Source organism: Scyliorhinus torazame, chromosome 12 (genome assembly GCF_047496885.1).
Source record: "Scyliorhinus torazame isolate Kashiwa2021f chromosome 12, sScyTor2.1, whole genome shotgun sequence".
In the NCBI taxonomy this organism is placed as follows: domain Eukaryota; kingdom Metazoa; phylum Chordata; class Chondrichthyes; order Carcharhiniformes; family Scyliorhinidae; genus Scyliorhinus; species Scyliorhinus torazame.
This window is the reverse complement of record NC_092718.1, coordinates 78606219-78632296: the sequence shown is the minus strand read 5'-3', so window position 1 is coordinate 78632296 and position 26078 is coordinate 78606219. Positions and strand designations below refer to the sequence as shown.

The 26078-nt window shown below is 55.1% G+C and overlaps 1 protein-coding gene across 1 annotated transcript in view; it reads right to left on the bottom strand.

Annotated features, from left to right (window-relative positions):
- Positions 1-26078, bottom strand: part of LOC140386508 (Schwann cell myelin protein-like) — a 90632-nt gene that overhangs the window by 49453 nt on the left and 15101 nt on the right. Inside the window, exon 3 of the mRNA XM_072468901.1 lies at positions 25630-25998. Within this exon, the coding sequence (XP_072325002.1) occupies positions 25630-25998 (369 nt within the window). The remainder of the gene's footprint in view (positions 1-25629; positions 25999-26078) is intronic.

The following is a 26078-nucleotide window of genomic DNA, read 5'->3' as shown; positions in this document are numbered from 1 at the left end:
TGGGGACAGTGTTCTGTACCTGTTCTGGGAGTGTTTGACGGGGACAGTGTTCAGGGAGTGTTTAACGGGGACAGTGTGCTGTACCTGTTCTGGGAGTGTTTGATGGGGACAGTGTGCTGTACCTGTTCTGGGAGTGTTTGATGGGGACAGTGTTCTGGGAGTGTTTGATGGGGACAGTGTCCTGTACCTGTTCTGGGAGTGTTTGACGGGGACAGTGTTCAGGGAGTGTTTAACGGAGACAGTGTGCTGTACCTGTTCTGGGAGTGATTGATGGGGACAGTGTGCTGTACCTGTCCTGGTAGTGTTTGACGGGGACAGTGTGCTTGGAGTGTTTGACGTCGACAGTGTTCTGGGAGTGTTTGACGGGGACAGTGTTCTGGGAGTGTTTGACGGGGACAGTGCGCTGGGAGTGTTTGACGGGGACAGTGTGCTGTACCTGTAATGGGAGTGTTTGACTGGGACAGTGTGCTGTAGCTGTTCTGGGAGTGTTTGACGGGGACAGTGCGCTGGGAGTGTTTGACGGGGTCAGTGTGCTGTACCTGTTCCGGGAGTGTTTGACGGGGACATTTTGCTGGGAGTGTTTGACGGGGACAGTGTGCTGTAGCTGTTCTGGGAGTGTTTGATGGGGACAGTGTGCTGGGTGTGTTTGACGGGGACAGTGTGCTGGGAGTGTTTGACGGGGACAGTGTGCTGTACCTGTTCTGGGAGTGTTTGACGGGGACAGTGTCCTGGGAGTGTTTGACGGGGACAGTGTGCTGTACCTGTTTTGGGAGTGTTTGACGTGGACAGTGTGCTGGGAGTGTTTGACGTGGACAGTGTGCTGGGAGTGTTTGACGGGGACAGTGTGCTGTACCCGTTCCGGGAGTGTTTGATGGCGACAGTGTGCTGTACCTGTTCTGGGAGTGTTTGACTGGGACAGTGTGCTGGGAGTGTTTGATGGGGACAGTGTGCTGTACCTGTTCTGGGAGTGTTTGACGGGGACAGTGTGCTGGGAGTGTTTGACGTGGACAGTGTGCTGGGTGTGTTTGACGGGGACAGTGTGCTGTACCTGTTCTGGGAGTGTTTGACGGGGACAGTGTGCTGGGAGTGTTTGATGGGGACAGTGTGCTGGGAGTGTTTGACGGGGACAGTGTGCTGTACCTGTTCCGGGAGTGGTTGATGGGGACAGTGTGCTGGGAGTGTTTGACGGGGACAATGTGCTGGGTGTGTTTGACGGGGACAGTGTCATGTACCTGTTCTTGGAGTGTTTGACGGGGACAGTGTGCTGTGCCTGTTCTGGGAGTGTTTGATGGGGACAGTGTGCTGGGAGTGTTTGACGGGGACAGTGTGCTGGGAGTGTTTGACAGGGACAGTGTGCTGTACCTGTTCTGGGAGTGTTTGACGGGGACAGTGTGCAGTACCTGTTCTGGGAGTGTTTGACGGGGACAGTGTGCTGGGAGTGTTTGACGGGGACAGTGTGCTGTAGCTGTATTGGGAGTGTTTGACGGGGACAGTGTTCTGGGAGTGTTTGACGGGGACAGTGTTCTGGGAGTGTTTGACGGGGACAGTGCGCTGGGAGTGTTTGACGGGGACAGTGAGCTGTACCTGTAATGGGAGTGTTTGACGGGGACAGTGTGCTGTAGCTGTTCTGGGAGTGTTTGACGGGGACAGTGTGCTCGGAGTGTTTGACGGGGACAGTGTGCTGTACCTGTTCTGGGAGTGTTTGACGGGGACACTGTGCTGGGTGTGTTTGACGAGGACAGTGTGCTGTACCTGTTCTGGGAGTGTTTGACGGGGACAGTGTGCTGGGGGTGTTTGATGGGGGCAGTGTGCTGTACCTGTTCTGGGAGTGTTTGATGGGGACAGTGTGCTGGGAGTGTTTGACGGGGACAGTGTGCTGTACCTGTTCTGGGAGTGTTTGACGGGGACAGTGTCCTGGGAGTGTTTGACGGGGACAGTGTGCTGTACCTGTTTTGGGAGTGTTTGACGTGGACAGTGTGCTGGGAGTGTTTGACGGGGACAGTGTGCTGGGTGTGTTTGACAGGGACAGTGTGCTGTACCTGTTCTGGGAGTGTTTGACGTGGACAGTGTTCTGGGAGTGTTTGACGGGGACAGTGTGCTGGGAGTGTTTGACGGGGACAGTGTGCTGTACCTGTTCTGGGAGTGTTTGACGGGGACAGTGTCCTGGGAGTGTTTGACGGGGACAGTGTGCTGTACCTGTTTTGGGAGTGTTTGACGAGGACAGTGTGCTGGGAGTGTTTGACCTGGACAGTGTGCTGGGAGTGTTTGACGGGGACAGTGTGCTGTACCCGTTCCGGGAGTGTTTGATGGCGACAGTGTGCTGTACCTGTTCTGGGAGTGTTTGACTGGGACAGTGTGCTGGGAGTGTTTGATGGGGACAGTGTGCTGTACCTGTTCTGGGAGTGTTTGACGGGGACAGTGTGCTGGGAGTGTTTGACGTGGACAGTGTGCTGGGTGTGTTTGACGGGGACAGTGTGCTGTACCTGTTCTGGGAGTGTTTGACGGGGACAGTGTGCTGGGAGTGTTTGATGGGGACAGTGTGCTGGGAGTGTTTGACGGGGACAGTGTGCTGTACCTGTTCCGGGAGTGGTTGATGGGGACAGTGTGCTGGGAGTGTTTGACGGGGACAATGTGCTGGGTGTGTTTGACGGGGACAGTGTCATGTACCTGTTCTTGGAGTGTTTGACGGGGACAGTGTGCTGTGCCTGTTCTGGGAGTGTTTGATGGGGACAGTGTGCTGGGAGTGTTTGACGGGGACAGTGTGCTGGGAGTGTTTGACAGGGACAGTGTGCTGTACCTGTTCTGGGAGTGTTTGACGGGGACAGTGTGCAGTACCTGTTCTGGGAGTGTTTGACGGGGACAGTGTGCTGGGAGTGTTTGACGGGGAAAGTGTGCTGTAGCTGTATTGGGAGTGTTTGACGGGGACAGTGTTCTGGGAGTGTTTGACGGGGACAGTGTTCTGGGAGTGTTTGACGGGGACAGTGCGCTGGGAGTGTTTGACGGGGACAGTGAGCTGTACCTGTAATGGGAGTGTTTGACGGGGACAGTGTGCTGTAGCTGTTCTGGGAGTGTTTGACGGGGACAGTGTGCTCGGAGTGTTTGACGGGGACAGTGTGCTGTACCTGTTCTGGGAGTGTTTGACGGGGACACTGTGCTGGGTGTGTTTGACGGGGACAGTGTGCTGTACCTGTTCTGGGAGTGTTTGACGGGGACAGTGTGCTGGGGGTGTTTGATGGGGGCAGTGTGCTGTACCTGTTCTGGGAGTGTTTGATGGGGACAGTGTGCTGTAGCTGTTCTGGGAGTGTTTGACGGGGACAGTGTGCTGTACCTGTTCCGGGAGTGGTTGATGGGGACAGTGTGCTGGGAGTGTTTGACGGGGACAGTGTGCTGTACCTGTTCTGGGAGTGTTTGACGGGGACACTGTGCTGGGAGTGTTTGATGGGGACAGTGTGCTGGGAGTGTTTGACGGGGACAGTGTGCTGTACCTGTTCCGGGAGTGGTTGATGGGGAGAGTGTGCTGGGAGTGTTTGACGGGGACAATGTGCTGGGTGTGTTTGATGGGGACAGTGTGCTGGGAGTGTTTGACGGGGACAGTGTGCTGGGAGTGTTTGACAGGGACAGTGTGCTGTACCTGTTCTGGGAGTGTTTGACGGGGACAGTGTGCTGTACCTGTTCTGGGAGTGTTTGACGTGGACAGTGTTCTGGGAGTGTTTGACGGGGACAGTGTGCTGTACCTGTTCTGGGAGTGTTTGACGCGGACAGTGTGCTGGGTGTGTTTGACAGGGACAGTGTGCTGTACCTGGTCTGGGAGTGTTTGACGGGGACAGTGTGCTGTACCTGTTCTGGGAGTGTTTGACGTGGACAGTGTGCTGGGAGTGTTTGATGGGGACAGTGTGCAGTACCTGTTCTGGGAGTGTTTGACGGGGACAGTGTGCTGGGAGTGTTTGACGGGGACAGTGTGCTGTAGCTGTATTGGGAGTGTTTGACGGGGACAGTGTTCTGGGAGTGTTTGACGGGGACAGTGTTCTGGGAGTGTTTGACGGGGACAGTGAGCTGTACCTATAATGGGAGTGTTTGACGGGGACAGTGTGCTGTAGCTGTTCTGGGAGTGTTTGACGTGGACAGTGTGCTGGGAGTGTTTGATGGGGACAGTGTGCAGTACCTGTTCTGGGAGTGTTTGACGGGGACAGTGTGCTGGGAGTGTTTGACGGGGACAGTGTGCTGTACCTGTAATGGGAGTGTTTGACAGGGACAGTGTGCTGTAGCTGTTCTGGGAGTGTTTGACGGGGACAGTGCGCTGGGAGTGTTTGACGGGGTCAGTGTGCTGTACCTGTTCCGGGAGTGTTTGACGGGGACATTTTGCTGGGAGTGTTTGACGGGGACAGTGTGCTGTAGCTGTTCTGGGAGTGTTTGACGGGGACAGTGTGCTGGGAGTGTTTGACGGGGTCAGTGTGCTGTACCTGTTCTGGGAGTGTTTGATGGGGACAGTGTGCTGGGTGTGTTTGACGGGGACAGTGTGCTGGGAGTGTTTGACGGGGACAGTGTGCTGTACCTGTTCTGGGAGTGTTTGACGGGGACAGTGTCCTGGGAGTGTTTGACGGGGACAGTGTGCTGTACCTGTTTTGGGAGTGTTTGACGTGGACAGTGTGCTGGGAGTGTTTGACGTGGACAGTGTGCTGGGAGTGTTTGACGGGGACAGTGTGCTGTACCCGTTCCGGGAGTGTTTGATGGCGACAGTGTGCTGTACCTGTTCTGGGAGTGTTTGACTGGGACAGTGTGCTGGGAGTGTTTGATGGGGACAGTGTGCTGTACCTGTTCTGGGAGTGTTTGACGGGGACAGTGTGCTGGGAGTGTTTGACGTGGACAGTGTGGTGGGTGTGTTTGACGGTGACAGTGTGCTGTACCTGTTCTGGGAGTGTTTGACGGGGACAGTGTGCTGGGAGTGTTTGATGGGGACAGTGTGCTGGGAGTGTTTGACGGGGACAGTGTGCTGTACCTGTTCCGGGATTGGTTGATGGGGACAGTGTGCTGGGAGTGTTTGACGGGGACAATGTGCTGGGTGTGTTTGACGGGGACAGTGTCATGTACCTGTTCTTGGAGTGTTTGACGGGGACAGTGTGCTGGGAGTGTTTGATGGGGACAGTGTGCTGGGAGTGTTTGACGGGGACAGTGTGCTGTACCTGTTCCGGGATTGGTTGATGGGGACAGTGTGCTGGGAGTGTTTGATGGGGACAGTGTGCTGGGAGTGTTTGACGGGGACAGTGTGCTGGGAGTGTTTGACAGGGACAGTGTGCTGTACCTGTTCTGGGAGTGTTTGACGGGGACAGTGTGCAGTACCTGTTCTGGGAGTGTTTGACGGGGACAGTGTGCTGGGAGTGTTTGACGGGGACAGTGTGCTGTAGCTGTATTGGGAGTGTTTAACGGGGACAGTGTTCTGGGAGTGTTTGACGGGGACAGTGTTCTGGGAGTGTTTGACGGGGACAGTGCGCTGGGAGTGTTTGACGGGGACAGTGAGCTGTACCTGTAATGGGAGTGTTTGACGGGGACAGTGTGCTGTAGCTGTTCTGGGAGTGTTTGACGGGGACAGTGTGCTCGGAGTGTTTGACGGGGACAGTGTGCTGTACCTGTTCTGGGAGTGTTTGACGGGGACACTGTGCTGGGTGTGTTTGACGGGGACAGTGTGCTGTACCTGTTCTGGGAGTGTTTGACGGGGACAGTGTGCTGGGGGTGTTTGATGGGGGCAGTGTGCTGTACCTGTTCTGGGAGTGTTTGATGGGGACAGTGTGCTGTAGCTGTTCTGGGAGTGTTTGACGGGGACAGTGTGCTGTACCTGTTCCGGGAGCGGTTGATGGGGACAGTGTGCTGGGATTGTTTGACGGGGACAGTGTGCTGTACCTGTTCTGGGAGTGTTTGACGGGGACACTGTGCTGGGAGTGTTTGATGGGGACAGTGTGCTGGGAGTGTTTGACGGGGACAGTGTGCTGTACCTGTTCCGGGAGTGGTTGATGGGGAGAGTGTGCTGGGAGTGTTTGACGGGGACAATGTGCTGGGTGTGTTTGACGGGGACAGTGTGATGTACCTGTTCTTGGAGTGTTTGACGGGGACAGTGTGCTGTGACTGTTCTGGGAGTGTTTGATGGGGACAGTGTGCTGGGAGTGTTTGACGGGGACAGTGTGCTGGGAGTGTTTGACAGGGACAGTGTGCTGTACCTGTTCTGGGAGTGTTTGACGGGGACAGTGTGCTGTACCTGTTCTGGGAGTGTTTGACGTGGACAGTGTTCTGGGAGTGTTTGACGGGGACAGTGTGCTGTACCTGTTCTGGGAGTGTTTGACGCGGACAGTGTGCTGGGTGTGTTTGACAGGGACAGTGTGCTGTACCTGGTCTGGGAGTGTTTGACGGGGACAGTGTGCTGTACCTGTTCTGGGAGTGTTTGACGTGGACAGTGTGCTGGGAGTGTTTGATGGGGACAGTGTGCAGTACCTGTTCTGGGAGTGTTTGACGGGGACAGTGTGCTGGGAGTGTTTGACGGGGACAGTGTGCTGTAGCTGTATTGGGAGTGTTTGACGGGGACAGTGTTCTGGGAGTGTTTGACGGGGACAGTGTTCTGGGAGTGTTTGATGGGGACAGTGAGCTGTACCTATAATGGGAGTGTTTGACGGGGACAGTGTGCTGTAGCTGTTCTGGGAGTGTTTGACGGGGACAGTGTGCTCGGAGTGTTTGACGGGGACAGTGTGCTGTACCTGTTCTGGGAGTGTTTGACGGGGACAGTGTGCTGGGTGTGTTTGACGGGGACAGTGTGCTGTACCTGTTCTGGGAGTGTTTGTCGTGGACAGTGTTCTGGTAGTGTTTGACGGGGACAGTGTGCTGTACCTGTTCTGGGAGTGTTTGATGGGGACAGTGTGCTGGCAGTGTTTGACGGGGACAGTGTGCTGTACCTGTTCCGGGAATGTTTGATGGCGACAGTGTGCTGTACCTGTTCTGGGAGTGTTTGACGGGGACAGTGTGCTGGGAGTGTTTGATGGGGACTGTGTGCTGGGAGTGTTTGACGGGGACAGTGTGCTGTACCTTTTCCGGGAGTGGTTGATGGGGACAGTATGCTGGGAGTGTTTGACGGGGACAGTGTGATGTACCTGTTCTTGGACTGTTTGACGGGGACAGTGTGCTGTATCTGTTCTGGGAGTGTTTGATGGGGACAGTGTGCTGGGAGTGTTTGACGGGGACAGTGTGCTGGGAGTGTTTGACGGGGACAGTGTGCTGGGTGTGTTTGACAGGGACAGTGTGCTGTACCTGTTCTGGGAGTGTTTGACGTGGACAGTGTTCTGGGAGTGTTTGACGGGGACAGTGTGCTGTACCTGTACTGGGAATGTTTGACGCGGACAGTGTGCTGGGTGTGTTTGACGGGGACAGTGTGCTGTACCTGTTCTGGGAGTGTTTGATGGGGACAGTGTGCTGTACCTCTTCTGGGAGTGTTTGACGTGGACAGTGTGCTGGGAGTGTTTGATGGGGACAGTGTGCTTACCTTTTCTGGGAGTGTTTGCCGGGACAGTGTGCTGGGAGTGTTTGACGTGGACAGTGTGCTGGGAGTGTTTGATGGGGACAGTGTGCTGTACCTATTCTGGGAGTGTTTGACGCGGACAGTGTGCTGGGTGTGTTTGACAGGGACAGTGTGCTGTACCTGTTCTGGGAGTGTGTGACGGGGACAGTGTGCTGTACCTGTTCTGGGAGTGTTTGACGTGGACAGTGTGCTGGGAGTGTTTGATGGGGACAGTGTGCTGTACCTTTTCTGGGTGTGTTTGACAGGGACAGTGTGCTGTACCTGTTCTGGGAGTGCGTGACGGGGACAGTGTGCTGTACCTGTTCTGGGAGTGTTTGACGTGGACAGTGTGCTGGGAGTGTTTGATGGGGACAGTGTGCTGTACCTGTTCTGGGAGTGTTTGACGGGGGCAGTGTGCTGGGAGTGTTTGACGTGGACAGTGTGCTGGGAGTGTTTGATGGGGACAGTGTGCAGTACCTGTTCTGGGAGTGTTTGACGGGGACAGTGTGCTGGGAGTGTTTGACGGGGACAGTGTGCTGTAGCTGTATTGGGAGTGTTTGACGGGGACAGTGTTCTGGGAGTGTTTGACGGGGACAGTGTTCTGGGAGTGTTTGACGGGGACAGTGAGCTGTACCTATAATGGGAGTGTTTGACGTGGACAGTGTGCTGTAGCTGTTCTGGGAGTGTTTGACGGGGACAGTGTGCTCGGAGTGTTTGACGGGGACAGTGTGCTGTACCTGTTCTGGGAGTGTTTGACGGGGACAGTGTGCTGGGTGTGTTTGACGGGGACAGTGTGATGTACCTGTTCTGGGAGTGTTTGACGTGGACAGTGTTCTGGTAGTGTTTGACGGGGACAGTGTGCTGTACCTGTTCTGGGAGTGTTTGATGGGGACAGTGTGCTGGCAGTGTTTGACGGGGACAGTGTGCTGTACCTGTTCCGGGAGTGTTTGATGGCGACAGTGTGCTGTACCTGTTCTGGGAGTGTTTGACGGGGACAGTGTGCTGGGAGTGTTTGATGGGGACAGTGTGCTGGGAGTGTTTGACGGGGACAGTGTGCTGTACCTGTTCCGGGAGTGGTTGATGGGGACAGTATGCTGGGAGTGTTTGACGGGGACAGTGTGATGTACCTGTTCTTGGACTGTTTGACGGGGACAGTGTGCTGTACCTGTTCTGGGAGTGTTTGATGGGGACAGTGTGCTGGGAGTGTTTGACGGGGACAGTGTGCTGGGAGTGTTTGACGGGGACAGTGTGCTGGGTGTGTTTGACAGGGACAGTGTGCTGTACCTGTTCTGGGAGTGTTTGACGTGGACAGTGTTCTGGGAGTGTTTGACGGGGACAGTGTGCTGTACCTGTACTGGGAATGTTTGACGCGGACAGTGTGCTGGGTGTGTTTGACAGGGACAGTGTGCTGTACCTGTTCTGGGAGTGTTTGATGGGGACAGTGTGCTGTACCTGTTCTGGGAGTGTTTGACGTGGACAGTGTGCTGGGAGTGTTTGATGGGGACAGTGTGCTGTACCTTTTCTGGGAGTGTTTGCCGGGACAGTGTGCTGGGAGTGTTTGACGTGGACAGTGTGCTGGGAGTGTTTGATGGGGACAGTGTGCTGTACCTATTCTGGGAGTGTTTGACGCGGACAGTGTGCTGGGTGTGTTTGACAGGGACAGTGTGCTGTACCTGTTCTGGGAGTGTGTGACGGGGACAGTGTGCTGTACCTGTTCTGGGAGTGTTTGACGTGGACAGTGTGCTGGGAGTGTTTGATGGGGACAGTGTGCTGTACCTGTTCTGGGTGTGTTTGACAGGGACAGTGTGCTGTACCTGTTCTGGGAGTGCGTGACGGGGACAGTGTGCTGTACCTGTTCTGGGAGTGTTTGCCGTGGACAGTGTGCTGGGAGTGTTTGATGGGGACAGTGTGCTGTACCTGTTCTGGGAGTGTTTGACGGGGACAGTGTGCTGGGAGTGTTTGACAGGGACAGTGTGCTGTACCTGTTCCGGGAGTGTTTGATGGGGACAGTGTGCTGTAGCTGTTCTGGGCGCGTTTGACGGGAATAGTGTGCTGTACCTGTTCTGGGAGTGTGTGACGGGGACAGTGTGCTGTACCTGTTCTGGGAGTGTTTGACGTGGACAGTGTGCTGAGTGTTTGATGGGGACATTGTGCTGTACCTGTTCTGGGTGTGTTTGACAGGGACAGTGTGCTGTACCTGTTCTGGGAGTGCGTGACGGGGACAGTGTGCTGTACCTGTTCTGGGAGTGTTTGACGTGGACAGTGTGCTCGGAGTGTTTGATGGGGACAGTGTGCTGTACCTGTTCTGGGAGTGTTTGACGGGGACAGTGTGCTGGGAGTGTTTGACAGGGACAGTGTGCTGTACCTGTTCCGGGAGTGTTTGATGGGGACAGTGTGCTGTAGCTGTTCTGGGCGTGTTTGATGGGAATAGTGTGCTGGGAGTGTTTGACGGGGACAGTGTGCGATATCTTTTCCCGGAGTGTTTGATGGAGACCGTGTGCTGTACCTGTTCTGGGAGTGTTTGACGGGGACACTGTGTTGGGTGTGTTTGATGGGGACAGTGTGCTGTACCTGTTCTGGGAGTGTTTGACGGGGACAGTGTGCTGGGAGTGTTTGATGGGGACAGTGTGCTGTACCTGTTCTGGGAGTGTTTGACGGGGACACTGTGCTGGGTGTGTTTGACGGGGACAGTGTGCTGTACCTGTTCTGGGAGTGTTTGACGGGGACACTGTGCTCGGTGTGTTTGACGGGGACAGTGTGCTGTACCTGTTCTGGGAGTGTTTGACGGGGACAGTGTGCTGGGGGTGTTTGATGGGGGCAATGTGCTGTACCTGTTCTGGGAGTGTTTGATGGGGACAGTGTGCTGTAGCTGTTCTGGGAGTGTTTGACGGGGACAGTGTTCTATACCTGTTCCGGGAGTGGTTGATGGGGACAGTGTGCTGGGAGTGTTTGACGGGGACAGTGTGCTGTACCTGTTCTGGGAGTGTTTGACGGGACACTGTGCTGGGAGTGTTTGATGGGGACAGTGTGCTGGGAGTGTTGGACGGGGACAGTGTGCTGTACCTGTTCCGGGAGTGGTTGATGGGGACAGTGTGCTGGGAGTGTTTGACGGGGACAATGTGCTGGGTGTGTTTGACGGGGACAGTGTGCTGTACCTGTTCTTGGAGTGATTGACGGGGACAGTGTGCTGTGCCTGTTCTGGGAGTGTTTGATGGGGACAGAGTGCTGGGAGTGTTTGACGGGGACAGTGTGATGTACCTGTTCTTGGAGTGATTGACGGGGACAGTGTGCTGTGCCTGTTCTGGGAGTGTTTGATGGGGACAATGTGCTGGGTGTGTTTGACGGGGACAGTGTCATGTACCTGTTCTTGCAGTGTTTGACGGGGACAGTGTGCTGGGAGTGTTTGATGGGGACAGTGTGCTGGGAGTGTTTGACGGGGACAGTGTGCTGTACCTGTTCTGGGATTGGTTGATGGGGACAGTGTGCTGGGAGTGTTTGATGGGGACAGTGTGCTGGGAGTGTTTGACGGGGACAGTGTGCTGTAGCTGTATTGGGAGTGTTTAACGGGGACAGTGTTCTGGGAGTGTTTGACGGGGACAGTGTTCTGGGAGTGTTTGACGGGGACAGTGCGCTGGGAGTGTTTGACGGGGACAGTGAGCTGTACCTGTAATGGGAGTGTTTGACGGGGACAGTGTGCTGTAGCTGTTCTGGGAGTGTTTGACGGGGACAGTGTGCTCGGAGTGTTTGACGGGGACAGTGTGCTGTACCTGTTCTGCGAGTGTTTGACGGGGACACTGTGCTGGGTGTGTTTGACGGGGACAGTGTGCTGTACCTGTTCTGGGAGTGTTTGACGGGGACAGTGTGCTGGGGGTGTTTGATGGGGGCAGTGTGCTGTACCTGTTCTGGGAGTGTTTGATGGGGACAGTGTGCTGTAGCTGTTCTGGGAGTGTTTGACGGGGACAGTGTGCTGTACCTGTTCCGGGAGTGGTTGATGGGGACAGTGTGCTGGGAGTGTTTGACGGGGACAGTGTGCTGTACCTGTTCTGGGAGTGTTTGACGGGGACACTGTGCTGGGAGTGTTTGATGGGGACAGTGTGCTGGGAGTGTTTGACGGGGACAGTGTGCTGTACCTGTTCCGGGAGTGGTTGATGGGGAGAGTGGGCTGGGAGTGTTTGACGGGGACAATGTGCTGCGTGTGTTTGACGGGGACAGTGTGATGTACCTGTTCTTGGAGTGTTTGACGGGGACAGTGTGCTGTGACTGTTCTGGGAGTGTTTGATGGGGACAGTGTGCTGGGAGTGTTTGACGGGGACAGTGTGCTGGGAGTGTTTGACAGGGACAGTGTGCTGTACCTGTTCTGGGAGTGTTTGACGGGGACAGTGTGCTGTACCTGTTCTGGGAGTGTTTGACGTGGACAGTGTTCTGGGAGTGTTTGACGGGGACAGTGTGCTGTACCTGTTCTGGGAGTGTTTGACGCGGACAGTGTGCTGGGTGTGTTTGACAGGGACAGTGTGCTGTACCTGGTCTGGGAGTGTTTGACGGGGACAGTGTGCTGTACCTGTTCTGGGAGTGTTTGACGTGGACAGTGTGCTGGGAGTGTTTGATGGGGACAGTGTGCAGTACCTGTTCTGGGAGTGTTTGACGGGGACAGTGTGCTGGGAGTGTTTGACGGGGACAGTGTGCTGTAGCTGTATTGGGAGTGTTTGACGGGGACAGTGTTCTGGGAGTGTTTGACGGGGACAGTGTTCTGGGAGTGTTTGACGGGGACAGTGAGCTGTACCTATAATGGGAGTGTTTGACGGGGACAGTGTGCTGTAGCTGTTCTGGGAGTGTTTGACGGGGACAGTGTGCTCGGAGTGTTTGACGGGGACAGTGTGCTGTACCTGTTCTGGGAGTGTTTGACGGGGACAGTGTGCTCGGAGTGTTTGACGGGGACAGTGTGCTGTACCTGTTCTGGGAGTGTTTGACGGGGACAGTGTGCTGGGTGTGTTTGACGGGGACAGTGTGCTGTACCTGTTCTGGGAGTGTTTGACGTGGACAGTGTTCTGGTAGTGTTTGACGGGGACAGTGTGCTGTACCTGTTCTGGGAGTGTTTGATGGGGACAGTGTGCTGGCAGTGTTTGACGGGGACAGTGTGCTGTACCTGTTCCGGGAGTGTTTGATGGTGACAGTGTGCTGTACCTGTTCTGGGAGTGTTTGACGGGGACAGTGTGCTGGGAGTGTTTGATGGGGACAGTGTGCTGGGAGTGTTTGACGGGGACAGTGTGCTGTACCTTTTCCGGGAGTGGTTGATGGGGACAGTATGCTGGGAGTGTTTGACGGGGACAGTGTGATGTACCTGTTCTTGGACTGTTTGACGGGGACAGTGTGCTGTATCTGTTCTGGGAGTGTTTGATGGGGACAGTGTGCTGGGAGTGTTTGACGGGGACAGTGTGCTGGGAGTGTTTGACGGGGACAGTGTGCTGGGTGTGTTTGACAGGGACAGTGTGCTGTACCTGTTCTGGGAGTGTTTGACGTGGACAGTGTTCTGGGAGTGTTTGACGGGGACAGTGTGCTGTACCTGTACTGGGAATGTTTGACGCGGACAGTGTGCTGGGTGTGTTTGACGGGGACAGTGTGCTGTACCTGTTCTGGGAGTGTTTGATGGGGACAGTGTGCTGTACCTCTTCTGGGAGTGTTTGACGTGGACAGTGTGCTGGGAGTGTTTGATGGGGACAGTGTGCTTACCTTTTCTGGGAGTGTTTGCCGGGACAGTGTGCTGGGAGTGTTTGACGTGGACAGTGTGCTGGGAGTGTTTGATGGGGACAGTGTGCTGTACCTATTCTGGGAGTGTTTGACGCGGACAGTGTGCTGGGTGTGTTTGACAGGGACAGTGTGCTGTACCTGTTCTGGGAGTGTGTGACGGGGACAGTGTGCTGTACCTGTTCTGGGAGTGTTTGACGTGGACAGTGTGCTGGGAGTGTTTGATGGGGACAGTGTGCTGTACCTGTTCTGGGTGTGTTTGACAGGGACAGTGTGCTGTACCTGTTCTGGGAGTGCGTGACGGGGACAGTGTGCTGTACCTGTTCTGGGAGTGTTTGACGTGGACAGTGTGCTGGGAGTGTTTGATGGGGACAGTGTGCTGTACCTGTTCTGGGAGTGTTTGACGGGGACAGTGTGCTGGGAGTGTTTGACGTGGACAGTGTGCTGGGAGTGTTTGATGGGGACAGTGTGCAGTACCTGTTCTGGGAGTGTTTGACGGGGTCAGTGTGCTGGGAGTGTTTGACGGGGACAGTGTGCTGTAGCTGTATTGGGAGTGTTTGACGGGGACAGTGTTCTGGGAGTGTTTGACGGGGACAGTGTTCTGGGAGTGTTTGACGGGGACAGTGAGCTGTACCTATAATGGGAGTGTTTGACGTGGACAGTGTGCTGTAGCTGTTCTGGGAGTGTTTGACGGGGACAGTGTGCTCGGAGTGTTTGACGGGGACAGTGTGCTGTACCTGTTCTGGGAGTGTTTGACGGGGACAGTGTGCTGGGTGTGTTTGACGGGGACAGTGTGATGTACCTGTTCTGGGAGTGTTTGACGTGGACAGTGTTCTGGTAGTGTTTGACGGGGACAGTGTGCTGTACCTGTTCTGGGAGTGTTTGATGGGGACAGTGTGCTGGCAGTGTTTGACGGGGACAGTGTGCTGTACCTGTTCCGGGAGTGTTTGATGGCGACAGTGTGCTGTACCTGTTCTGGGAGTGTTTGACGGGGACAGTGTGCTGGGAGTGTTTGATGGGGACAGTGTGCTGGGAGTGTTTGACGGGGACAGTGTGCTGTACCTGTTCCGGGAGTGGTTGATGGGGACAGTATGCTGGGAGTGTTTGACGGGGACAGTGTGATGTACCTGTTCTTGGACTGTTTGACGGGGACAGTGTGCTGTACCTGTTCTGGGAGTGTTTGATGGGGACAGTGTGCTGGGAGTGTTTGACGGGGACAGTGTGCTGGGAGTGTTTGACGGGGACAGTGTGCTGGGTGTGTTTGACAGGGACAGTGTGCTGTACCTGTTCTGGGAGTGTTTGACGTGGACAGTGTTCTGGGAGTGTTTGACGGGGACAGTGTGCTGTACCTGTACTGGGAATGTTTGACGCGGACAGTGTGCTGGGTGTGTTTGACAGGGACAGTGTGCTGTACCTGTTCTGGGAGTGTTTGATGGGGACAGTGTGCTGTACCTGTTCTGGGAGTGTTTGACGTGGACAGTGTGCTGGGAGTGTTTGATGGGGACAGTGTGCTGTACCTTTTCTGGGAGTGTTTGCCGGGACAGTGTGCTGGGAGTGTTTGACGTGGACAGTGTGCTGGGAGTGTTTGATGGGGACAGTGTGCTGTACCTATTCTGGGAGTGTTTGACGCGGACAGTGTGCTGGGTGTGTTTGACAGGGACAGTGTGCTGTACCTGTTCTGGGAGTGTGTGACGGGGACAGTGTGCTGTACCTGTTCTGGGAGTGTTTGACGTGGACAGTGTGCTGGGAGTGTTTGATGGGGACAGTGTGCTGTACCTGTTCTGGGTGTGTTTGACAGGGACAGTGTGCTGTACCTGTTCTGGGAGTGTTTGACGGGGACAGTGTGCTGTACCTGTTCCGGGATTGGTTGATGGGGACAGTGTGCTGGGAGTGTTTGATGGGGACAGTGTGCTGGGAGTGTTTGACGGGGACAGTGTGCTGTAGCTGTATTGGGAGTGTTTAACGGGGACAGTGTTCTGGGAGTGTTTGACGGGGACAGTGTTCTGGGAGTGTTTGACGGGGACAGTGCGCTGGGAGTGTTTGACGGGGACAGTGAGCTGTACCTGTAATGGGAGTGTTTGACGGGGACAGTGTGCTGTAGCTGTTCTGGGAGTGTTTGACGGGGACAGTGTGCTCGGAGTGTTTGACGGGGACAGTGTGCTGTACCTGTTCTGCGAGTGTTTGACGGGGACACTGTGCTGGGTGTGTTTGACGGGGACAGTGTGCTGTACCTGTTCTGGGAGTGTTTGACGGGGACAGTGTGCTGGGGGTGTTTGATGGGGGCAGTGTGCTGTACCTGTTCTGGGAGTGTTTGATGGGGACAGTGTGCTGTAGCTGTTCTGGGAGTGTTTGACGGGGACAGTGTGCTGTACCTGTTCCGGGAGTGGTTGATGGGGACAGTGTGCTGGGAGTGTTTGACGGGGACAGTGTGCTGTACCTGTTCTGGGAGTGTTTGACGGGGACACTGTGCTGGGAGTGTTTGATGGGGACAGTGTGCTGGGAGTGTTTGACGGGGACAGTGTGCTGTACCTGTTCCGGGAGTGGTTGATGGGGAGAGTGGGCTGGGAGTGTTTGACGGGGACAATGTGCTGGGTGTGTTTGACGGGGACAGTGTGATGTACCTGTTCTTGGAGTGTTTGACGGGGACAGTGTGCTGTGACTGTTCTGGGAGTGTTTGATGGGGACAGTGTGCTGGGAGTGTTTGACGGGGACAGTGTGCTGGGAGTGTTTGACAGGGACAGTGTGCTGTACCTGTTCTGGGAGTGTTTGACGGGGACAGTGTGCTGTACCTGTTCTGGGAGTGTTTGACGTGGACAGTGTTCTGGGAGTGTTTGACGGGGACAGTGTGCTGTACCTGTTCTGGGAGTGTTTGACGCGGACAGTGTGCTGGGTGTGTTTGACAGGGACAGTGTGCTGTACCTGGTCTGGGAGTGTTTGACGGGGACAGTGTGCTGTACCTGTTCTGGGAGTGTTTGACGTGGACAGTGTGCTGGGAGTGTTTGATGGGGACAGTGTGCAGTACCTGTTCTGGGAGTGTTTGACGGGGACAGTGTGCTGGGAGTGTTTGACGGGGACAGTGTGCTGTAGCTGTATTGGGAGTGTTTGACGGGGACAGTGTTCTGGGAGTGTTTGACGGGGACAGTGTTCTGGGAGTGTTTGACGGGGACAGTGAGCTGTACCTATAATGGGAGTGTTTGACGGGGACAGTGTGCTGTAGCTGTTCTGGGAGTGTTTGACGGGGACAGTGTGCTCGGAGTGTTTGACGGGGACAGTGTGCTGTACCTGTTCTGGGAGTGTTTGACGGGGACAGTGTGCTCGGAGTGTTTGACGGGGACAGTGTGCTGTACCTGTTCTGGGAGTGTTTGACGGGGACAGTGTGCTGGGTGTGTTTGACGGGGACAGTGTGCTGTACCTGTTCTGGGAGTGTTTGACGTGGACAGTGTTCTGGTAGTGTTTGACGGGGACAGTGTGCTGTACCTGTTCTGGGAGTGTTTGATGGGGACAGTGTGCTGGCAGTGTTTGACGGGGACAGTGTGCTGTACCTGTTCCGGGAGTGTTTGATGGCGACAGTGTGCTGTACCTGTTCTGGGAGTGTTTGACGGGGACAGTGTGCTGGGAGTGTTTGATGGGGACAGTGTGCTGGGAGTGTTTGACGGGGACAGTGTGCTGTACCTTTTCCGGGAGTGGTTGATGGGGACAGTATGCTGGGAGTGTTTGACGGGGACAGTGTGATGTACCTGTTCTTGGACTGTTTGACGGGGACAGTGTGCTGTATCTGTTCTGGGAGTGTTTGATGGGGACAGTGTGCTGGGAGTGTTTGACGGGGACAGTGTGCTGGGAGTGTTTGACGGGGACAGTGTGCTGGGTGTGTTTGACAGGGACAGTGTGCTGTACCTGTTCTGGGAGTGTTTGACGTGGACAGTGTTCTGGGAGTGTTTGACGGGGACAGTGTGCTGTACCTGTACTGGGAATGTTTGACGCGGACAGTGTGCTGGGTGTGTTTGACGGGGACAGTGTGCTGTACCTGTTCTGGGAGTGTTTGATGGGGACAGTGTGCTGTACCTCTTCTGGGAGTGTTTGACGTGGACAGTGTGCTGGGAGTGTTTGATGGGGACAGTGTGCTTACCTTTTCTGGGAGTGTTTGCCGGGACAGTGTGCTGGGAGTGTTTGACGTGGACAGTGTGCTGGGAGTGTTTGATGGGGACAGTGTGCTGTACCTATTCTGGGAGTGTTTGACGCGGACAGTGTGCTGGGTGTGTTTGACAGGGACAGTGTGCTGTACCTGTTCTGGGAGTGTGTGACGGGGACAGTGTGCTGTACCTGTTCTGGGAGTGTTTGACGTGGACAGTGTGCTGGGAGTGTTTGATGGGGACAGTGTGCTGTACCTGTTCTGGGTGTGTTTGACAGGGACAGTGTGCTGTACCTGTTCTGGGAGTGCGTGACGGGGACAGTGTGCTGTACCTGTTCTGGGAGTGTTTGACGTGGACAGTGTGCTGGGAGTGTTTGATGGGGACAGTGTGCTGTACCTGTTCTGGGAGTGTTTGACGGGGACAGTGTGCTGGGAGTGTTTGACGTGGACAGTGTGCTGGGAGTGTTTGATGGGGACAGTGTGCAGTACCTGTTCTGGGAGTGTTTGACGGGGACAGTGTGCTGGGAGTGTTTGACGGGGACAGTGTGCTGTAGCTGTATTGGGAGTGTTTGACGGGGACAGTGTTCTGGGAGTGTTTGACGGGGACAGTGTTCTGGGAGTGTTTGACGGGGACAGTGAGCTGTACCTATAATGGGAGTGTTTGACGTGGACAGTGTGCTGTAGCTGTTCTGGGAGTGTTTGACGGGGACAGTGTGCTCGGAGTGTTTGACGGGGACAGTGTGCTGTACCTGTTCTGGGAGTGTTTGACGGGGACAGTGTGCTGGGTGTGTTTGACGGGGACAGTGTGATGTACCTGTTCTGGGAGTGTTTGACGTGGACAGTGTTCTGGTAGTGTTTGACGGGGACAGTGTGCTGTACCTGTTCTGGGAGTGTTTGATGGGGACAGTGTGCTGGCAGTGTTTGACGGGGACAGTGTGCTGTACCTGTTCCGGGAGTGTTTGATGGCGACAGTGTGCTGTACCTGTTCTGGGAGTGTTTGACGGGGACAGTGTGCTGGGAGTGTTTGATGGGGACAGTGTGCTGGGAGTGTTTGACGGGGACAGTGTGCTGTACCTGTTCCGGGAGTGGTTGATGGGGACAGTATGCTGGGAGTGTTTGACGGGGACAGTGTGATGTACCTGTTCTTGGACTGTTTGACGGGGACAGTGTGCTGTACCTGTTCTGGGAGTGTTTGATGGGGACAGTGTGCTGGGAGTGTTTGACGGGGACAGTGTGCTGGGAGTGTTTGACGGGGACAGTGTGCTGGGTGTGTTTGACAGGGACAGTGTGCTGTACCTGTTCTGGGAGTGTTTGACGTGGACAGTGTTCTGGGAGTGTTTGACGGGGACAGTGTGCTGTACCTGTACTGGGAATGTTTGACGCGGACAGTGTGCTGGGTGTGTTTGACAGGGACAGTGTGCTGTACCTGTTCTGGGAGTGTTTGATGGGGACAGTGTGCTGTACCTGTTCTGGGAGTGTTTGACGTGGACAGTGTGCTGGGAGTGTTTGATGGGGACAGTGTGCTGTACCTTTTCTGGGAGTGTTTGCCGGGACAGTGTGCTGGGAGTGTTTGACGTGGACAGTGTGCTGGGAGTGTTTGATGGGGACAGTGTGCTGTACCTATTCTGGGAGTGTTTGACGCGGACAGTGTGCTGGGTGTGTTTGACAGGGACAGTGTGCTGTACCTGTTCTGGGAGTGTGTGACGGGGACAGTGTGCTGTACCTGTTCTGGGAGTGTTTGACGTGGACAGTGTGCTGGGAGTGTTTGATGGGGACAGTGTGCTGTACCTGTTCTGGGTGTGTTTGACAGGGACAGTGTGCTGTACCTGTTCTGGGAGTGCGTGACGGGGACAGTGTGCTGTACCTGTTCTGGGAGTGTTTGCCGTGGACAGTGTGCTGGGAGTGTTTGATGGGGACAGTGTGCTGTACCTGTTCCGGGAGTGTTTGATGGGGACAGTGTGCTGTAGCTGTTCTGGGCGCGTTTGACGGGAATAGTGTGCTGTACCTGTTCTGGGAGTGTGTGACGGGGACAGTGTGCTGTACCTGTTCTGGGAGTGTTTGACGTGGACAGTGTGCTGAGTGTTTGATGGGGACATTGTGCTGTACCTGTTCTGGGTGTGTTTGACAGGGACAGTGTGCTGTACCTGTTCTGGGAGTGCGTGACGGGGACAGTGTGCTGTACCTGTTCTGGGAGTGTTTGACGTGGACAGTGTGCTGGGAGTGTTTGATGGGGACAGTGTGCTGTACCTGTTCTGGGAGTGTTTGACGGGGACAGTGTGCTGGGAGTGTTTGACAGGGACAGTGTGCTGTACCTGTTCCGGGAGTGTTTGATGGGGACAGTGTGCTGTAGCTGTTCTGGGCGTGTTTGACGGGAATAGTGTGCTGGGAGTGTTTGACGGGGACAGTGTGCGATATCTTTTCCCGGAGTGTTTGATGGAGACCGTGTGCTGTACCTGTTCTGGGAGTGTTTGACGGGGACACTGTGTTGGGTGTGTTTGATGGGGACAGTGTGCTGTACCTCTTCTGGGAGTGTTTGACGGGGACAGTGTGCTGGGAGTGTTTGATGGGGACAGTGTGCTGTACCTGTTCTGGGAGTGTTTGACGGGGACACTGTGCTGGGTGTGTTTGACGGGGACAGTGTGCTGTACCTGTTCTGGGAGTGTTTGACGGGGACACTGTGCTCGGTGTGTTTGACGGGGACAGTGTGCTGTACCTGTTCTGGGAGTGTTTGACGGGGACAGTGTGCTGGGGGTGTTTGATGGGGGCAATGTGCTGTACCTGTTCTGGGAGTGTTTGATGGGGACAGTGTGCTGTAGCTGTTCTGGGAGTGTTTGACGGGGACAGTGTTCTATACCTGTTCCGGGAGTGGTTGATGGGGACAGTGTGCTGGGAGTGTTTGACGGGGACAGTGTGCTGTACCTGTTCTGGGAGTGTTTGACGGGACACTGTGCTGGGAGTGTTTGATGGGGACAGTGTGCTGGGAGTGTTGGACGGGGACAGTGTGCTGTACCTGTTCCGGGAGTGGTTGATGGGGACAGTGTGCTGGGAGTGTTTGACGGGGACAATGTGCTGGGTGTGTTTGACGGGGACAGTGTGATGTACCTGTTCTTGGAGTGATTGACGGGGACAGTGTGCTGTGCCTGTTCTGGGAGTGTTTGATGGGGACAGAGTGCTGGGAGTGTTTGACGGGGACAGTGTGCTGGGAGTGTTTGACAGGGACAGTGTGCTGTACCTGTTCTGGGAGTGTTTGACGGGGACAGTGTGCTGTACCTGTTCTGGGAGTGTTTGACGTGGACAGTGTTCTGGGAGTGTTTGACGGGGACAGTGTGCTGTACCTGTTCTGGGAGTGTTTGACGGGGACAGTATGCAGTACCTGTTCTGGGAGTGTTTGATGGGGACAGTGTGCTGGGAGTGTTTGACGGAGACAGTGCGCTGGGAGTGTTTGACGGGGACAGTGTGCTGGAAGTGTCTGACGGGGACAGTGTGCAGTACCTGTCTGGGAGTGTTTGACGGGGACAGTGTGCTGTACCTGTTCCGGGAGTGTTTGATGGGGACAGTGTGCTGTAACTGTGCTGGGAGTGTTTGACGGGGACAGTGTGCTGGGAGTGTTTGACGGGGACAGTATGCAGTACCTGTTCCGGGAGTGTTTGATGGGGACAGTGTGCTGTACCTGTTCCGGGAGTATTTGATGGGGACAATGTGCTGGGAGTGTTTGACGGAGACAGTGCGCTGGGAGTGTTTGACGGGGACAGTGTGCTGGAATTGTCTGACGGGGACAGTGTGCAGTACCTGTCTGGGAGTGTTTGACGGGGACAGTGCGCTGGGAGTGTTTGACGGGGACAGTGTGCTGTACCTGTTCTGGGAGTGTTTGACAGGGCGATTGTGCTGGGAGTGTTTGACGGGGACAGTGTGCTGTACCTGTTCCGGGAGTGTTTGATGGGGGCAGTGTGCTGTAGCTGTTCTGGGAGTGTTTGACGGGGACAGTGTGCTGGGAGTGTTTGACAGGGACAGTATGCAGTACCTGTTCCGGGAGTGTTTGACGGGGACAGTCTGCTGGGTGTGTTTGACGGGGACAGTGTATGGGAGTATTTGATGGGGACAGTGTGCTGTACCTGTTCCGGGAGTGTTTGATGAGGACAGTGTGCTGTAGCTGTTCTGGGAGTCTTTGACGGGAATAGTGTGCTGGGAGTGTTTGACGGGGACAGTGTGCAATATCTTTTCCCGGAGTGTTTGATGGAGACCGTGTGCTGTACCTGTTCCGGGAGTGGTTGATGGGGACAGTGTGCTGGGAGTGTTTGACGGGGACAGTGTGCTGTACCTGTTCTGGGAGTGTTTGACGGGGACAGTGTGCTGGGAGTGTTTGATGGGGACAGTGTGCTGTACCTGTTCTGGGAGTGTTTGACGGGGACAGTGTGCTGGTTGTGTTTGACGGGGACAGTGTGCTGTACCTGTTCTGGGAGTGTTTGACGGGGACAGTGTGCTGGCAGTGTTTGATGGGGACAGTGTGCTGTACCTGTTCTGGGTGTGTTTGACGGGGTCAGTGTGCTGGGAGTGTTTGACGGGGACAGTTTGCTGTACCTGTTCCGGGAGTGTTTGATGGGGACAGTGTGCTGTACCTGTTCTGGAAGCCTTTTACGCGAACCGTGTGCTGGGCGTGTTTGACGGGGACAGTATGCGATAACTTTTCCCGGAGTGTTTGATGGAGACCGTGTGCTGTACCTGTTCTGGGAGTGTTTGACGTGGACAGTGTGCTGTCGCTGTCCTGGGAGTGTTTGACGGGGACAGTGTGCTGGGAGTGTTTGATGGGGACAGTGTGCTGTACCTGTTCAGGGAGTGTTTGACGCGGACAGTGTGCTGGGTGTGTTTGACAGGGACAGTGTGCTGTACCTGTTCTGGGAGTGTTTGACGGGGACAGTGTGCTGTACCTGTTCTGGGAGTGTTTGACGTGGACAGTGTGCTGGGAGTGTTTGATGGGGACAGTGTGCTGTACCTGTTCTGGAAGTGTTTGACGGAGACAGTGTGCTGGGAGTGTTTGACAGGGACAGTGTGCTGTACCTGTTCAGGGAGTGTTTGATGGGGACAGTGTGCTGGGAGTGTTTGACGGAGACAGTGTGCTGTACCTGTTCCGGGAGTGTTTGATGGTTACAGTGTGCTGGGAGTGTTTGACGGAGACAGTGCGCTGGGAGTGTTTGACGGGGACAGTGCGCTGGGAGTGTTTGACGGGGACAGTGTGCAGTACCTGCTCTGGGAGTGTTTGACGGGGACAGTGCGCTGGGAGTGTTTGACGGGGACAGTGTGCTATACCTGTTCTGGGAGTGTTTGACGGGGAGATTGTGCTGGGAGTGTTTGACGGGGACAGTGTGCTGTACCTGTTCCGGGAGTGTTTGATGGGGGCAGTGTGCTGTCGCTGTTCTGGGAGTGTTTGACGGGGACAGTGTGCTGGGAGTGTTTGACAGGGACAGTATGCAGTACCTGTTCCGGGAGTGCTTGACGGGGACAGTCTGCTGGGTGTGTTTGACGGGGACAGTGTATGGGAGTATTTGACGGGGACAGTGTGCTGTACCTGTTCCGGGAGTGTTTGATGGGGACAGTGTGCTGTAGCTGTTCTGGGCGTGTTTGACGGGAATAGTGTGCTGGGAGTGTTTGACGGGGACAGTGTGCGATATCTTTTCCCGGAGTGTTTGATGGAGACCGTGTGCTGTACCTGTTCTGGGAGTGCTTGACGGGGACACTGTGCTGGGTGTGTTTGATGGGGACAGTGTGCTGTACCTGTTCTGGGAGTGTTTGACGGGGACAGTGTGCTGGGAGTGTTTGATGGGGACAGTGTGCTGTACCTGTTCTGGGAGTGTTTGACGGGGACACTGTGCTGGGTGTGTTTGACGGGGACAGTGTGCTGTACCTGTTCTGGGAGTGTTTGACGGGGACACTGTGCTGGGTGTGTTTGACGGGGACAGTGTGCTGTACCTGTTCTGGGAGTGTTTGACGGGGACAGTGTGCTGGGGGTGTTTGATGGGGGCAGTGTGCTGTACCTGTTCTGGGAGAGTTTGATGGTGACAGTGTGCTGTAGCTGTTCTGGGAGTGTTTGACGGGGACAGTGTGCTGTACCTGTTCCAGGAGTGGTTGATGGGGACAGTGTGCTGGGAGTGTTTGACGGGGACAGTGTGCTGTACCTGTTCTGGGAGTGTTTGACGGGGACACTGTGCTGGGAGTGTTTGATGGGGACAGTGTGCTGTACCTGTTCTGGGAGTGTTTGACGGGGACAGTGTGCTGGTTGTGTTTGACGGGGACAGTGTGCTGTACCTGTTCTGGGAGTGTTTGACGGGGACAGTGTGCTGGCAGTGTTTGATGGGGACAGTGTGCTGTACCTGTTCTGGGAGTGTTTGACGGGGTCAGTGTGCTGGGAGTGTTTGACGGGGACAGTGTGCTGTACCTGTTCCGGGAGTTTTTGATGGGGACAGTGTGCTGTACCTGTTCTGGAAGCGTTTTACGCGAACCGTGTGCTGGGCGTGTTTGACGGGGACAGTATGCGATAACTTTTCCCGGAGTGTTTGATGGAGACCGTGTGCTGTACCTGTTCTGGGAGTGTTTGACGGGGACAGTGTGCTGTACCTGTTCTGGGAGTGTTTGACGTGGACAGTGTTCTGGGAGTGTTTGACGGGGACAGTGTGCTGTACCTGTTTTTGGAGTGTTTGACGTGGACAGTGTGCTGGGAGTGTTTGACGTGGACAGTGTGCTGTACCTGTTCTGGGAGTGTTTGACGGGGTCAGTGTGCTGTCGCTGTTCTGGGAGTGTTTGACCGGGACACTGTGCTGGGAGTGTTTGATGGGGACAGTGTGCTGTACCTGTTCTGGGAGTGTTTGACGGGGACAGTGTGCTGGTTGTGTTTGACGGGGACAGTGTGCTGTACCTGTTCTGGGAGTGTTTGACGGGGACAGTGTGCTGGCAGTGTTTGACGGGGACAGTGTGCTGTACCTGTTCTGGGAGTGTTTGACGGGGTCAGTGTGCTGGGAGTGTTTGACGGGGACAGTGTGCTGGCAGTGTTTGATGTGGACAGTGTGCTGTACCTGTTCCGGGAGTGTTTGATGGGGACAGTGTGCTGTACCTGTTCTGGAAGCGTTTTACGCGAACCGTGTGCTGGGCGTGTTTGACGGGGACAGTATGCGATAACTTTTCCCGGAGTGTTTGATGGAGACCGTGTGCTGTACCTGTTCTGGGAGTGTTTGACGGGGACAGTGTGCTGGTTGTGTTTGACGGGGACAGTGTGCTGTACCTGTTCTGGGAGTGTTTGACGGGGACAGTGTGCTGGCAGTGTTTGATGGGGACAGTGTGCTGTACCTGTTCTGGGAGTGTTTGACGGGGTCAGTGTGCTGGGAGTGTTTGACGGGGACAGTGTGCTGTACCTGTTCTGGGAGTGTTTGACGGGGTCAGTGTGCTGGGAGTGTTTGACGGGGACAGTGTGCTGGCAGTGTTTGATGTGGACAGTGTGCTGTACCTGTTCCGGGAGTGTTTGATGGGGACAGTGTGCTGTACCTGTTCTGGAAGCGTTTTACGCGAACCGTGTGCTGGGCGTGTTTGACGGGGACAGTATGCGATAACTTTTCCCGGAGTGTTTGATGGAGACCGTGTGCTGTACCTGTTCTGGGAGTGTTTGACGGGGACAGTGTGCGGTACCTGTTCTGGGAGTGTTTGACGGGGACAGTGTGCTGGCAGTGTTTGACGGGGACACTGTGCTGTACCTGTTCTGGAAGCGTTTTACGCGAACCGTGTGCTGGGCGTGTTTGACGGGGACAGTATGCGATACCTTTTCCCGGAGTGTTTGATGGAGACCGTGTGCTGTACCTGTTCTGGGAGTGTTTGACGCGGACAGTGTGCTGGGAGTGTTTGATGGGGACAGTGTGCTGTACCTGTTCTGGGAGTGTTTGACGCGGACAGTGTGCTGGGAGTGTTTGATGGGGACAGTGTGCTGTACCTGTTCTGGGAGTGTTTGACGCGGACAGTGTGCTGGGAGTGTTTGATGGGGACAGTGAGCTGTACCTGTTCTGGGAGTGTTTGACGCGGACAGTGTGCTGGGAGTGTTTGATGGGGACAGTGTGCTGTACCTGTTCTGGGAGTGTTTGACGCGGACAGTGTGCTGGGAGTGTTTGATGGGGACAGTGTGCTGGGAGTATTTGATGGGGACAGTGTGGCGGTGCCTTTATTTTGTACTGGAGAAAATAAAATTCACCTGAAACTGTTATACTGAGTGGCGCGCTCTTGCAAGTTTGATTAAGATCAAGCAGCTTGATTCTGAAATAATACGTTCCATCATCTCCGTCTCCGATGCTGTTTATGGCGAGGGAACAGTCGAGCTCGGTAAGGTTGCCTATCAGCTGAGTACGGAATCTGTAATCCTGGTGGATAAAATACTGGACCACGTCGTAGATGGTCACCGGAGACGATGTCTGATTCTGCTTGTACCAACCAGCTTCAAACTGTGATGTATTCAGGATGCCGGCATGACTGTAGTTACATGGAATCAGCATGCACAATCCAATGTATCCTGTCAATGACTCTGGCAGTATAATTTTGCAGTTCGATTCAGTTGAGACCACTCCTGGGAAGAAATGATATGCATTTCACAACACAAGATCCAGAATGTGTTCAAATCATCTGTTTAAATATCTCGGATAGCCC